Source organism: Sciurus vulgaris (assembly GCF_902686455.1).
Source record: "Sciurus vulgaris genome assembly, chromosome: 9".
In the NCBI taxonomy this organism is placed as follows: domain Eukaryota; kingdom Metazoa; phylum Chordata; class Mammalia; order Rodentia; family Sciuridae; genus Sciurus; species Sciurus vulgaris.
This window is the reverse complement of record NC_136469.1, coordinates 106,223,406-106,238,560: the sequence shown is the minus strand read 5'-3', so window position 1 is coordinate 106,238,560 and position 15,155 is coordinate 106,223,406. Positions and strand designations below refer to the sequence as shown.

Sequence of the window (15,155 nt, the reverse complement as noted above, 5' to 3'; positions counted from 1 at the left end):
CAAGTTCTAGAAACAGAAAGTACTCTTCAAATGCTGTCAACCTCGAGTGGATGGGGCCTTGGGCTAAGTGGGTACAAATAGGTAGTACTAAAAGGGTCTTTGCAACTCACCTCTACATTTTCTACCCTTCCCCTAACCTAGCCTGGTGTCTCACTGGCCCTTCCCCGCACAGGTCCTCTTGAACCTTTCACAGAGTTTCAGTGCTGATATTGAATGGCAAGATAGATCACCTGCAGGACCTCCCTGGATCCCCAACCAGCCCAAACAGACTTCCACATGAGTTTGTCACCACCAGCTCTGATGGCTTGAACATGTAGAAATGTACTATAGGAGTATACTCAAACAGCTGCTGTAGGATGAGCGGATGGGGTCCACTGCCAGTAGGCTGAAAGCAAGACATAAGCTTCGGACACCAGGCACCCTTCAGCAGAACTCAGAGCTGAGCCAACACTGCTGTGGAATGCTCAGGAAACAAGCAGACAGAGCATGCGCTCTGGGACATGGATGACTCTTTTTGAGTAAGGAAAAAAGGTGGAGAGACTGAAGATAGAGTTGAGGATAGTGACAACTTGGGAAAGAGCCTCTGACTGAGCAATTCAAAGATCAATCACTCCACGTACTCCACACCCAGGTAGAAAACTCACATTAGCAGAATATAATCTCTCAACTTGTACAGTGATTGTCTTTCTGTAAAAATAATGAGTCTCATGGAATAAAGTTTTAAGAGGTAAAAAAATTTGAGGTGGGGAAAGGATGAAGTCATATTGGATTGGAGTCATAAATCCAATATGGCTGATGGACAATGGAGCTGTAGCAAGAGGAAAGAACACATGAAGACCCACAGGGAAAAGGGCCACATGACAATGGAGGCCAAGAGTGGAGAGATACATCTGCAAACCAAGAAACACCAAAGATTGCCCACCAGAAGCAAGGAAGGTTTGGGGAAAGATTATGCCCTCAAGCCTTTATGGGCAGCAAGACCCTATTAATGATTTTGAATTTGTAGTCTCCAAAACTGACAGCAAAGAAATTTCTGTAGTTTTAAGCTACTCAGTTCGTGGCCATTTGTTGCAGCAGCCCTAGGAAATTAATACAGCATCTCTCTATCTTAACTAGTTCCAAATATATCTCTATATACTTATTTATTCACAGTTAATAGGTACCAACTGTATACCAGGCACTCATCTAACAATGAACAAAAATATTGAAAAATTTCTTCCTTTGGGGACTTACATTCTAGAATAGGAGGAGAGAGAAAACAGTAAGAATAAAGAAGTAAAATATATAGTTTGTCAAATGGAGGTCAATTCATGAAGGGGTCCTACAGAGTGAGGTGGAATATTGGTTTTTAAATCCAAATAAATTGAACACTTTTAGTGGATTTAGCTCTAAGCATAAACTTAGTATTCTACTCTCATTCTTATAAAAATTGGTACAAGATGTAAGGGTATATATGGGGAGAAGAGATCCTCTATTATATCAGGGTTTCTGCTCTAAAACCTGGAAAACCATCAAACATAAAGCTCATTGGGAATGGAAAAAAAGTAATCCATCAGTAAAACTCATCAAGGCCCTAGGAAGAGAATTTCAAAGGATTCTGCGTTTAATCCACACTTGTTAGCTGATTTATTAATTAATCTTGTCAGCAAATACTGCCACAGTATAAAACTCCTCAACAAAACAGAAATGATTCTGCTATGCAAAACCACTTTTTAAGAGAAAAAGAAGGAAAGAGAGGTGCTGGACAGGAAACTTAATTACCCTAGAGTCTCATTAAAAAATAAAAGCTTATTCTGCAATGAAGGGGATATCTATCTGTACTGCCCATTACAGTAACCACTGGCCAGATGTGATTACCTGAAAGGTGCTCAGGGAGATGGTCTGAATTTTTAATTTGATTTAATTTTGATTAATGTAAATTTAAATAATCACATGTAGCTGGCAGCCACTTTATTGTACAGCATAGGTTTAGAATCACAGGAATCTGTGGAAAAAAGGCCTGGGAGTCTCCTCACTGAAGCTGAGAAGAGACCAGTTCCTCAAATAAAAACAGGTTACAGACCAAATGGTCAAAGGAGTTTGGGGCAAGAAAGACAAAGTGGAGGCATTATGCTCCTGCTTTCAAATTATATTACAAAGCAACAGTAATCAAAAGAATCTAGTACTGGCATAAAGACAGACATACAGATTAAGGGAACAAACTAGAGAGCCCAAAAATAAACCCAGGCATGCATGTGTGTGTATATATATATATATATAAATTGTGTGTGTGTGTGTGTGTGCACGCGTGTGTGTGTGCATGCATGATCTTTGAGAGGGCTTCCCAGAGTACACAAGGGGAGAAGATAGTTTCTTCAACAGATGGTATTGGAAAAACTGAATATTCACATGCAATAGTATAAAATTGAATCTTCATCTTACATAAGACACAAAACTCAAATAAAAATAGATTAAGGACTTGAAAATAAGACCTGAAGCCATAAAATTCCTAGAAGTAACCTGAGGAAAATCTTTCTGGCATTGGCTGTTGCAATAATTTCTTGGATATGACACCAAAAGCATAGACAACAAAAGCAATAATGGATAAGTAGGACAACACCAAACTAAAAGACTTCTTTCTGCACTGCAGAAGAAACAATGAACAAAACAAAAAGTCAACTACAGAAGGGGAGTAAATATTTATAAACTATATATCTGAAAAAGGGCTAATTTTCAAAATCCATACGGAACTCCTATAACTCAATAGCAAAAATAAATAAATGAATAACTTAATTTTAAAATGGGTAGAAAGCCTGAATACATATTTTTTCAATTAAATCAGACAAATGGACAATGAAATGTGAAAAGTTGCTCAGTGCTACTAACCCTCAGGGAAATGCAGATAAAAACCACAATGAAGCTGGGTGCGGGGGTACATGTCTATAATCCCAGTGACTCAGGAGGCTGAGGCCAGAAGGATCACAAGTTCAAAGACAGCCGGGGCAACTTAGCAAGGTCCTCAGCAACTTAGTGAGACCCTGTCTCAAAATAAAATATAAAAAGGACTGGGGATGTGGCTCAGTAATAAAGTACCTCTGGGTTCAATCCCCAGTAAAAAAAAAAAAAAAAAAAAAAATTAAAAATTAAAAATAGAACTACTTACCATATAATCCAGCAATCCCTTCTGGATATATAACCAAAGGAGTTAAAATTAGGACCTTGAAGAAATGTCTGCATTCCCTTCTTCATTGCAGTATTACTCACAATAGCCAAGACATAGAAGCAGCCTAAAAGGACTTTGATGGATGGATGAAGAAAATGGAATTACATAACATGTAGTTACTAAGCCTTAAAAAAGAAGGACATCCTGCCATTCGCAACAAGGTGGTTGAACCCAGGAGCCATTATGCTTAATGAAATAAACCAGACACAGGAGGACAAACACTGCATGATCTCACTTATACAAGAAATTTGAGTTAAATCCATATGAACAGAGAATAGAATGGCAGTTGCCTAGGGAAGGGGGAAAGGGGAAGATATTGGAAAATGGGTGTAAAATTTTGGTAATGCAAGATGAGTAAGTCCTATGGCAGAGTCTCTGTAGTTGATAGTACTATACTGTAAAATTAAAATTTTGCAAGAGAAAAGATCTTCTGTTCAGTGTGTGTATACCAAATAATAATAACAATAATAAGAGAGCAGAAGTAATCTTTTGGGAGTGATAAATATGTTTATGACAATGGCTTCATAGGCATATACATATTCCAAACTCATCAAGTTGTATATATGAAATATGTACATATATATCAAAAGTCAATATAACAAAAGTGGCTATAGCAAAAAAAATATTAGAGAGCCTTCATAGAATGGACATGGAATGGACAACTATTACATACCTCCAGTACATATGTATTTCCTTGATCCACACAGTATTCTTACAGGTGATCAATAGTATCATCCCCACTTTCTGATGGAGGAAACTGAGGCTTAGCAGGATTATTTGAGTGGCCTGGAGCCTTTCAGCTTTTAAGAGGTAGAACCAGAGGTCTGACACCAAAGCCTGCGCTTTGCACTCTTCCTACCAGGGCATAGCATCTATAGCACACTTGAGATTTTCTTCCATTTCCTACCTATCTAAATAGTCCTACAAAAGTTGTGTATGTGTTTGTGTGTGTGTGTGTGTGTGTGTGTGTAAAATCTGAGGAACAGGCAGGTCTGGAGCTACATGATTGCTTAGTGTGGATCTAGTGTGCTGCACAAACCAGTATCCTTTAGCCAACCTGTACCATTTTCCATCTGATCAGGTAAAGTGCACTGTCAGGAACAGCGATGAGGCAGAGGAGGCAAGAATTCATGCTTGCTAAATAACTTAGTAAGGTAGAAGTGGCAGGTTAAATCAACTTCCTCCCTTGGATCCATTCAGCAAGACTTGTTACAGCTCTCCTGATTCCCAGGGAGCTTCCATTATGTGGACTTGAAAGACAGGCAGAAACCCTAAGAGCACATATCTTTGTGTTTAAGGAGGCTGGATGTGAAGGCAAGAAGGACAATGAGGAACAAGACACTTTATTACTCTCTTATGCTAACTCTCTGGAGACATGGGGCTGCTCAACTTCTTCCCCAACTTCATCCTATCCTGGCAAGGAACTTTCAGACCCTGAAAAAAACTTTATATATATATATATATATATATATATATATATATATATATATATATATTTTTTTTTTTTTTTTCCCCCCCAGATTTCTGTGGTTCCAAACTGGAGTAACTTTAAAAATAGTTCATCCTAGTGAAACTCTTGGTATGCTAGGAAGGAGTCTATGGAAAACCTAACTGCTCAGGTGACCTCTCTCACATGTCTACAGACACCCAGTCTAAACTTTTAAAATCCAGGAACCTGGTTTAGGGCACTGATTTTGTGCCCACTCTCACATAACAAAACTATTGGGTACCTACTAAATACAAACAAGCTGGTGAATGTCGGTCATAGTGTCATTGTGACCAAGGGGGTAAGAAAACATGGTGCCTTTCATTCTCTTGGGTTATGGCAAAATTAATGTTGACAGCATTAGAAACATTATAGCACCTGTAATTTCAAAACTTTCTACTAAAATAGACAATAATCACTTGTGAGACCTCCTCACTCCCCTTTTGGCAGAGGTCTTGGGATGCTTTGCAGAGTTTTGCTTCCTTCAGGAAATTTTTTCTGGGGCTGGGGTTGTAGGTCAGTGGTAGAGCGTTTGCCTTGCATGCCTGAGGCACTGGGTTGGATCCTTAGTACCACATAAATAAATAAAGTCAAGGCATTGTGTCCATCTACGACTAAAAAAAAAAAAAGATTTTTAAAGAAAATTACTTTAAAATTTTTTAAGATGAAATAAAAACTATAAACCACAAATATGCATATAGAAGTTGTTAAGGTCTTGTACAGAAGGCAGTGCATTGTTCTCAGAAGTTTCCCGCAAGAGGAAAATTCTCCACTTTTTGAATTGCTTGCCTCCAAAGCTCCCAGGCTAAGTGCATGGGAAGTCGTGCAAAAAGCGCCTGCACTGCCATCCACCGGCCTCGAGCGTATGACACCAGGAGAGGGGCGCCCGTGACGACGCTGGGGGACGGGATACCACCTCTCTCCCGCCCGCCCAGCCCGAGGTGTCGGCGGGCAGAGAGGTCACCCGTCTGGACTCGGCACAGCTGGGAGCCTAGCCTAGTAGCGAGCGGATTATGGGGCCCTATTGACGCCAAAGAATATTGTAAATTAGACTTAATTCCTGGAGTTTCTGGCCAGTGGGGAGCATCAGTAGTGCCCTTCTTTTTTATTTCCCTTTCCGAACCTGCGGAAATGCTGTCCCTTCCCAGGACAGGATCCGAGCCTGCCAAACCGTAGAGCTTTGAACCTATGCCTCCCGGCGGCCAACGCAAGATGTGCTGCGGGAGAGAAAGTTTGTACGCAGGGAACCCAGGAGTTCCAGCACTCGGCAAGTGAGGCCATTGTGGGATGTTGCCACTCTGGATGATCCCCGGGCACACTGGTCGCCGAGGAACCGCGCGCTGTACTGGTTGTAAGAGGAACGGACACCTAGGCGCGCGCAATTTGGAGAGGAGGCTTACGTCTGGGGCAGGCAAGACTGCCGCGCAGTCCTTCCAGCTGCCGGGCGCCTGCGACGAGGGCAAGCCGTGGATCCCCGAGGGGCTGGTTGCGACGGCTTCACCGGCAGCCTCCCCAATTGCTCGTGTGCGGCTAAGCCCACCAGACGCGCAGAGAGCGCCTGGCGGAAGAGGGACTCTGGAGGAGAGGTAGCAGAGCCTCTGGCAAGCAGAGCGGGATCTCCGAACCGAGCCAACTCGAAAGCTGAAGGAAACCCTGCCCATGACCCTGGAGGGTCTCGGACGCGAGGCGACCCGAGTGGAGGTCCGTGCGCCCCGGTACTAGCTGCAGGGCGCTGAACGCAGCACTGCGAAAGACGGAGCTCACCGACGGCGGGGGAAGGAGGTGGCACCCGGGGGAAGGAGGGGACTGAGGCGGAAAGGGTTGACCCTGAATTCACCCGGACTCGAAGGCCACCGGATCGGTCTGCGGCAGGAGCGTAGGTCGTGGATCTTACCGGCTTCGGGACCCCGGCTCGGCGGTAGCGCTCTTCCGGAGCAAGGGCAGGGGACCGTTTCTCGAACATGTCTCGCTAATTCCTCTGTCCACTCTTATCTTGGTCGCTTTTCTCTCTTCTATGTGTCCCTGGGAGAGGCACTACAGATGCCTTTCTCCTTACTCAGTAAGAGACAAGTTGTACTTCAAGGGACAGGAGCCCCACATTTTGTCTGTTCGACAGATCCCACCCGCGGACCACTCCCTCCCTTCTCGCACGTCTCTGGGTCTACCCATAATAACCCTTAATGACAGATCCTCCATAACACCCCTCCCCCCTACACACACCCTTGCATTCAAAGAAGTTATTCATCAGAGGCAGAGGAAAAGCCAAGGGTCTGCTTGTCTTCCCCAAAAAATTAAACTCCCCCAGGACAGCAGAAAAGGACACCACGATTAAGTCTGAGCTGTTGGATAATGGTTGGAAAGAAAAGGGTTTTCTCTGCGTTCTTCTTATCACATACTAGACCATATCCTTTTAGCCAGAAGATAACCAAGCAAAAATCAAAAAACTGCAGCCACTGACAAGACCAAGTTTGTTATCTTAAAAAATGTTATGTTTGAAAGGCAACTATTACTTGCATTATACAAATGGAAATTTGCCTTCTTACAGGTTTAGTGAAGAAACTGCCTGTCTTTGCTAAGGGTTCAGGTACAGGGGAGAACCCCACCAACCTGCTCCATAAACTTCCTATGGGATTTCCTGCCAGTAGTATCCAAAGGCCGAACCAAGAAACAAATCCTGCCTGTTATGCACAAGCAACCAGTTTTACTATACAATTTCAGCCGAGATCTTAATGAAATTTCCAAAAACTACTCATGAGGTCATTTATTAAGCTTATTTCCATTATTTAAAGGAGGCCATGCATAGTCAACAACATAAATCAGGCATCTGCTTTAGTATTACCGCTGGAGGGAAAAGGGTATATACATTGGAAAAATTGGGTTGAAACTGGTATTTTGTTCCTAAAATGAGATGTGATGGTTGGAACACTGATTCCATGATATGCTAACATGAGATTCCGAATACAATATCTAACAAATTTCTTATAACTTACAAAAAGTAGGCTGTTAGTACTTGGCAGGTTGTGTCTTAAGCACTTTACATGCATTCTACTTACATTCACTTGTTTTACTTCTACCAACCACTTTGAAGTGGTGCTATTACTACCTTTATTTTACAGATGAGAAAGCAGAAACCAGCTTAAGATTATACAAGTAGCAAGTAGCTGAGCTGGGATTCCCCAGAGGCAGTGTGATTTCAGGACTGAGCTCTTCCTAGTAGAGATTCTGTCTCATCACACACCATCACCACAGGGGCACCTGCATGGGAATCAAAGAGCCAAGTCGACTCATCTGTCAACTCCACCATGAGCAAGTCCCAGTCTTTCTAGGCCACAATTAACTCAGTCTATGAACTGAGCATTGATTGGATTCAAGGTTTCTACAGGCATGCTGAAGCCATATGTGAGTTTCTATTTCATCTCCCTTTCTTTTCCACTTTCTGCCCTCTGGTGGAGGTGCTACAGGAACTAGGGAATTAAAGTAGCTAAATCAGGGGACTTGGGAGGGTCCATCAGTCTCCCTGGCTCTTGCATCACTACAGTGTTCACCTCAGAACTAAAGCATCTTGCACCAATAATGTAAAATACATATTCCTTAAACATCCTTTTAATAAGAGAAGCCAACCAGTTCTACTTACCAATAGCACCAGAAAGAGTACTTGAGGTAGGTACTCCTTGCATGATGATAATGATATAAAATTTATTTTGATATTCTTTGTATCAAACTTTTATAAAGAATCAAAAATATTAGAAGTTCACAACATATTCTGCTCTCAGTAACCCCGAATGATCTATTTGAATTATTCCTCTGTAAGAATTTTTGACACATGTGCATTTCAACTTTTTTTAAAGTGATAACCATAACCATCATCCAATTTTTTGAAATACCCTAAATTTGACTAAAAGAAACATTTCTGGCCCTTCGAAATTTTTATTTGTCTAGCATTTCAAGCATATATCCAACTAGTTAGATCATTTTATAGAAAAAGAAACCCACATTAAACATTCAAGGGAAGATATGTCCACAACTACCATAACATATACTTGCCCAGTGAAGCAATTATCATTACATGATAAAAGTAACCTTTTGTAGATTTTCTGTTTGCTGTTCCTAATATTTCTGGCTCATCAATCCCCTACTTGAATATACCATAGTAGTCACTGGGAAGAAAGTAACAAGAACCAGCCCTGTAGGAAATTCCCCCCAAATTTTATTTTTAGCAGTTTGATAAATTTAGTGCTACACAGGAGACACATACTGTAATTTGACTGCTTAAATGCTCCTACCTTTGGTCAGCACCTGCCTAGTCCTGCCAGGGATAGTGCGCCCTGAGACAGTATCCACACAAATAAAAAGTGAGATGCCTCAGTTCACAATAGATTTTTTTTTTCTGATTTGGGGATCAATTTGCAAGAGAAGTATTATAGTTATGACATTAAGACACATTCATCTGTTATTAAAATACTTTTTAAGTACTCTGTGCCAAGCACTTCACAAAATGACATACAGTTTGTTTCTAATTCTTGAAACAAATCTAATTTTCCCTATTGTAAGATAAGAATTAGCCCATCTCATAAAACTGTTATGGAGATTAAATAAATATATAAAATATTTTTAAAAAGAGGTGCAAATACATAATAGCTAAAACTTATTGCAAAGGACATTCTTTATTTCTCTTACTGTCACCATTTTACAGAACAGGAAACTAAAGCTTACAGAAAATAAATAACTTGCCTAAGACCTCATAGTGGAAGTGATAGAAACATAACTGCTTGAAGCCCAAGCAATCTGGGACCACAGATTGATCTCTTAACCCCTACCTCTGTAGCAGTTATTAAGATGATGAAAATGTCCAAGGAGTTTACAGCTTAGAATTACACTGTGAATTCATTCATTAAGAAACATTTATTGAGCATTGTAATAGGTTATTATCCCAACTTCCCCAAAAGATCAGTGCACCAGACTCTCAGAATGTGACCTTCCTTGTTTGGAAACAGAGCCTTTTGCACTTGTAAGACGCGATCATATTAGAACAGAATGGGCTCCAAATCCAAAGAGAGTGTCCTTACAAAGCAGAAAATGACACAGATACCAAGAAGGCAATGTGAAGGTGGAGGCATAGATTATAGTTATGCATCTAGAAGTCAAGAAATGCCAAGGATTAACACCCGCTATAGGAGAGGCATGACACTGTTTCTCCCTCAGGGACTCCAAAGGAACTAACTGGCTAACTCCTTAATTTTGGACTTCTGGCTACCTGGACTGTGGAAGAATAAGCTTCTGTTGTTTAAAGCTTCCCCACCCCATTGTCATTATTTGCTATGGTAGCCTTAGTAAATTAACACCAACATTAACTGTAGCTAGGCACAGTTCCCCACTCCATGGTTATAGCAATCAACCAAACTATACTCCTGCCCAGGCAGAGCTTACATTCTAGTAAAGGAGGTAAGTAACAAGCAAATACATAAGAACGGGTACTCTTCAGTGCAATCAGGGGAACTACCATAAAACAGAGGACAACCAGATGAGGGTGATAAGTGGGTAAGAGCATCTCTGGTGTTTTTGTTTGCTTGTTTGTTTGCGTTTGGATTTATTTATTTATTTATTTATTTATTTATTTATTTATTTATTTATTTATTTATTTATTTATTTATTTATCAGTGCTGGGGACTGAACCCAGGGCCTTGTACTTGAAAGGCAAGCACTCTACGAACTGAGCTATATCCCTGGCCCTCCAGGAGTGTTTTAACCCATATCTGAATTGTGGAATTCCATGATGTATGTGAATTTTTCATAGTACTATTTAAAAATACATGCCCCATTTCTAATAAAACAGCAAATACAGAAGCTCACCAAATAATAGGCCTAATCTTGTTTAATATACCAAGATTCTAAAATACATGAAAATGGTTTCCCAGATGAATAACTGGTCTCTCTTGTCTTAAAAAGTCTCTGGAGAACACTGGGATTTTCAGTTCCTCGCATTACTCCTAAATTCATATATTTTCTAGGAGGTAATAGCCAGTTCATTGCTTCTTCCTTACTCTTGTGAAGCTCCCCAGTCTCACAGAACTCAAAACCAAAGGTTGGGGTTGGGGGAGTGTCTAATCAATAAAAGGAAACCTCCACAGGCCAGAAGAGACAGCTGTCTTATGACAAGAGCTTAACCATCTGTCTTACTTCTCCAGAGATGTGCAGAGGTTAAAACAGTTGGGACAGTACCCTAGGTACCCACAAGTTTCTCACCTTTAAGATCCTGTCTCTTTACTCCCCCATATCTGGTCTCAGAAATGTTGGCTCCTGTTGTACCTCTAGTGTTCTTGATTCAACACTCAACTAATCAATTATTCTCCTATTGATCAGAGTGTCATCCACTGTGTCAGTAATTTTGATTTTATAAGGCTGGATGAGACCCAAAGGCCCCAAAGCCTGAAGCTCAGAAACTCACCCATCACAATGAGCTGATGTTTGCATGGATGTTTCTCTCCTACTGCCATCTAAACCTGGCTGTCTGCTTAGGTGAAGGGACCCACAGCATAGATTGTATGAGGGCAGAGTCTTCTACTGTATTCACTGTACCAGGCATCTAAGCAAACACATTTCTTGAAAAGAAATGGAACACTTAAAAGTAAATCTCTCCACATTTGGTCTTTGAAATTCTTACAGGTCATCTCTAAACAACTACTAGAGAGTCTCAATTATATTTAAAAGTTTTAATATCCATAGCTATAAAGTTCATAAAAGCAAATATATCCAATGCAGTGTTTCAGTAAGGTTTCTTTGATAATTTCAGTAACAATTACACCATTTATTGGAGGTTATTTAAATTTAATTTAGATGTGAATAGTGAAATTAATTGAAATACAAACACTAGGTGTTGGTAGATCTCTAAGTATTTAAACTGAAAACATCTTAAAGATTTCAAATACGCATTCTGTAGATTTAAAACACCAAGCTCATAATTTAGTTTTTACATTGTGCACTATGTAATATAACATATGACATTGTGTTAATGCCACAAAGTAAATAAGAAAACAAGACCATCACATTCACAATTTTATCTAGGCCATTCTTAGAGACTATTCGGTAACATTTTCCATTCCATCTTTAACTGGCTCAGATTGAAACAAAAAGGACAACGTGTACTACTTTATTTTTTCTCAGAACAAATTAGTGTTAATTATTTAGACAATTTAACTTCCTTTTGACCTTAGAGAAAATAATTTACTTTCTCTTTCTTGATTCAATCCACTTCAGCTCATCATGCAGTGGTTTCTCAGCATCTTCATGCCACTCATTCAGGAAAAAGGAGAAGCCACAGGAACTGAATCATGCGTCACTGTTTGATTAGAATACAATATCCTCACTCATCTCCCTGTCCACTTTTACCCTTACCCTACCTCCTTATAGTCCTTTCATACAGAGAAACCAACAATCTCAAAAAAACAAAAAACAACCAAAAAACCTCTTCCCTGCTTAAAACCTTCCAATGATGTCCATTGAAACTAGCATAAAACTCAAATCCTGTCTATCAAACACTATAGGAAATGGCCTAGACCACTCCCCTCTCAATTTAATTTTCATTAAGCTCCAACTACACCAGTGTGCGTCTTTCTGGCCCTCAGTCATGTCAAGCATCTCCCAAACTTAGGGACTTTATACTTGCTGCTACTTTCTCCTTCTCATGGACTTTTCTCAGATTTTCAGATGGAGGCCATTCCAGTCACTATGGATCAAATGTCGCTATCTTAAAGGGACTTTCTCAGTCTAAATTACCTGGTCCCCTTTTACCACTATTTCCATCATTTTCTATAACTTTTTTTTGTTTTGGTCTCTTAAAATTCTTTGAGGATGGAATGCCCTGGGTGGGTGCAGCTAGAACAGGGGATCATAAGAAAGGTTTCCCTCTCTCCATCCTCCTCCGTCCAGTGACTCCCACCCCACTTCCACACCCTCTTGGATAGCATTCCACTAGCACAGTCTTTCTATGGCCATCTAAGGGGTCCACCTTAAGAAAGGCCAGGACCCTCCATTTTTCCTGACCCACACTACCCATTGGGACCACACTCCTTTCTGTTGACCAGCACTGTGGGGCACATACACACCTCTTCTTCTGTCTTGAGCATCACCCTTTCACTTGGAAATCCATGGGCCTGGGAGAACATCTCAGGGCAAGCCTCCCCTCTGTAACTGTTACGTGTGACAGCAGAGGAGGGCAAGGCTTTTAGCAGGAGGCCCTGGAGCAGTGAAAAGTTGCAGCACCAAGGGTTCCTGCCTTTATTCTAATGTGTTGTCACCCTCAGGGCCTTGGTCTTAATGCTCGTTGGCCCTGTTAACAACCATTGGGCTGCATCACAAGGTCAGGGACCACATCTTCATCTTTGAAATCCTTATACAGTGCCTACCAGACAGTTAATCCCAAGCCAGATAGTTACACAAGTCGGTGTCCACCAAGTCTAGAAACCCTCCCAAGACTTGAGAGGAGGTGTCTGACCTCCATAGTCTTGGAGGGAGGGGTGTGACACCTTCTCAGCTTCCCATGGCTTAAGTTCTTCCCCTGACCTCTTACAGTGCTGGGGTCAAACCCATGATCTTGTGCATGCCAAGTACACACTTCATCACTGAGCTATACCCCTACCCCTTGAGGTCCAGTGATGAGGCTTCTCATTTCTGACCCTCAGAATTACTCCAGAAACTTCTGTTAAGGACTAATTCCCTCATTTCCTCAGGCGCAGACAGGCACCTCTCCTAAGTCTCAGCTACAGTTCTGCTCCCTAGCATACCCGTGTGTCACCTCTGGACTTGGGGACCCATGCTTTTGACATGAGGGTGTGAGCCTGAAAGTGGGGGGCACTGGGGGTAGATCCTTTACCTCCAGTTTGTTGAGTGCCAATCCACAAAAATGGCACCAGTTTTGATTTCCTCCATGTGTCTCAAAGTCTGGCATCCTACTGCCTTTTCATCATAGTGTAAACACCTGTTGTGCTGAAAAATTTCACCTTTAAGACGGTAGAAAAAGGCACCACTTTGGCAGAATATGCTCCCCTGCGTCCCCACCAGGATTGTGGTCTCCAGCAACAACAGTGTCACGGCACTGGGAGTTGCCTTGGGTCAGGCTTGCTGCAGTACCTGAGTCCTTAGCAGTGGGATACCCATGGCAGAGTGGGTCTGACAGCGGCAGGCTCCAGTCACCTGACTTGGAAAACCGAAGTCCTCCAGAAAGATCTAGGTCAGGTTCTGGAGCCTCGTGATGGCACAAAAAGAGAAGCACAGCATGTACTGGACCAACAGCGTGAAGGTCAGCTCAGGGTGAGAGCTGGGACCTGGTGAACTCAGGTACATGAGCATGGTGACTGCAGACATCACTGTCTCCTCGTCGAGAATGAACAAGCAGTTGGTGACAAGCAGGACACCGCCTGCTTGCAAGTTGTGGTCCTTTTTGGCCCTGTCTTGAGCACAGGTTGCAGAGGTCCTCAAAAGCAAAGTCCATCGGGGTCTCATTCTCTTCTGACAGAGATAATCAAGGAATAAATAACCCAAGACTTGTAGTTGTCGCAAATAGTGGTTGTTGCTGGGGTCACAGGCAAAGTTGGCAAAGACTTGTTCCCTGGCATCTTAGCTCTCAGTTTTCCTGAAATTCCATGACCAGTGCCTGCAGATATCCCAGCCATCCAATGTCGGGGCTACCTTTGGCTTCTGGGTCATGGCTGGGGCAGCAGAGGGCTTTCAGGAGGTCACTGGGAGAGGGAAGGCGAGGCCTGAAAGCCTGAGAGAACCTCACCTGGCTCTCCATGGGTGGACAGGGCAGCATGTGGGTTTCTTTCTTGGGTTTAGATTCTGCAGTAACTTGAAGATGGAACTGGGATGTGGAGATTGAAAATCAAAACAGAGACATGGAAGCAGCCACCAGCTGGAGTGGGAGATGTGGGCAGGAGCACCAGCCACAACTCCTGCTCATTTCTTATTTTTTAATACTACTTATCGCATATGAAATCATATTCATTTTCTGTACATTTACTTCCTGCCTGCTCTCCTCTACATCTTAGCAGCACCCCAAAGATCACCATTATCTCCAGTACCTAAAGTTCCTCGTAAAAGAAGCACATCTGTTGAATGAAAAAGTGAATGAATACTAGTTGTGTGACTTTGGGTAAAGTAAGTTCTCAGCTAGCCAAACAAAAAACAGGCAAAAACTGAAGTTCAACAAACAATAACTAGGAACTGGGAACTAGGCTTCAGGTTTGCTAACTAGGCCAAGGTTCTGAAATACATAATAGGTAACTTGCATTATTATTTTTTTTTTTTGGGGGGGGGGGGTGCTGGGGATCGAACCCAGGGCCTTGTGCTTACAAGGCAAGCACTCTACTGACTGAGCTATCTCCCCAGCCCCAGCATTAATATTTCTTAAGATGCATTTTGATTAGAGCAGGTACTAATGTGAATGTAGCAGATGTAAAACACCAACCCAGT

At 41.9% G+C, this 15,155-nt stretch overlaps 1 protein-coding gene and 1 pseudogene across 2 annotated transcripts in view; both read right to left on the bottom strand.

The window, feature by feature from the left end:
* CORIN (corin, serine peptidase) overlaps positions 1-7,389 on the bottom strand; it is a 337,588-nt gene extending 330,199 nt beyond the window's left edge. The window contains 2 exon segments of the mRNA XM_079153921.1: positions 6,089-6,354; positions 6,357-7,389. Coding sequence (XP_079010047.1) covers positions 6,089-6,354; positions 6,357-6,651 — 561 coding nt within the window. The 5' untranslated portion in view covers positions 6,652-7,389.
* A 233-nt stretch (positions 7,390-7,622) lies between these two features.
* LOC306669760 (armadillo repeat-containing protein 7-like) lies at positions 7,623-14,396 on the bottom strand (annotated as a pseudogene). The gene has a single exon. The product of its transcript is annotated as an armadillo repeat-containing protein 7-like (transcript).
* Between the last annotated feature and the right edge of the window lie 759 nt (positions 14,397-15,155).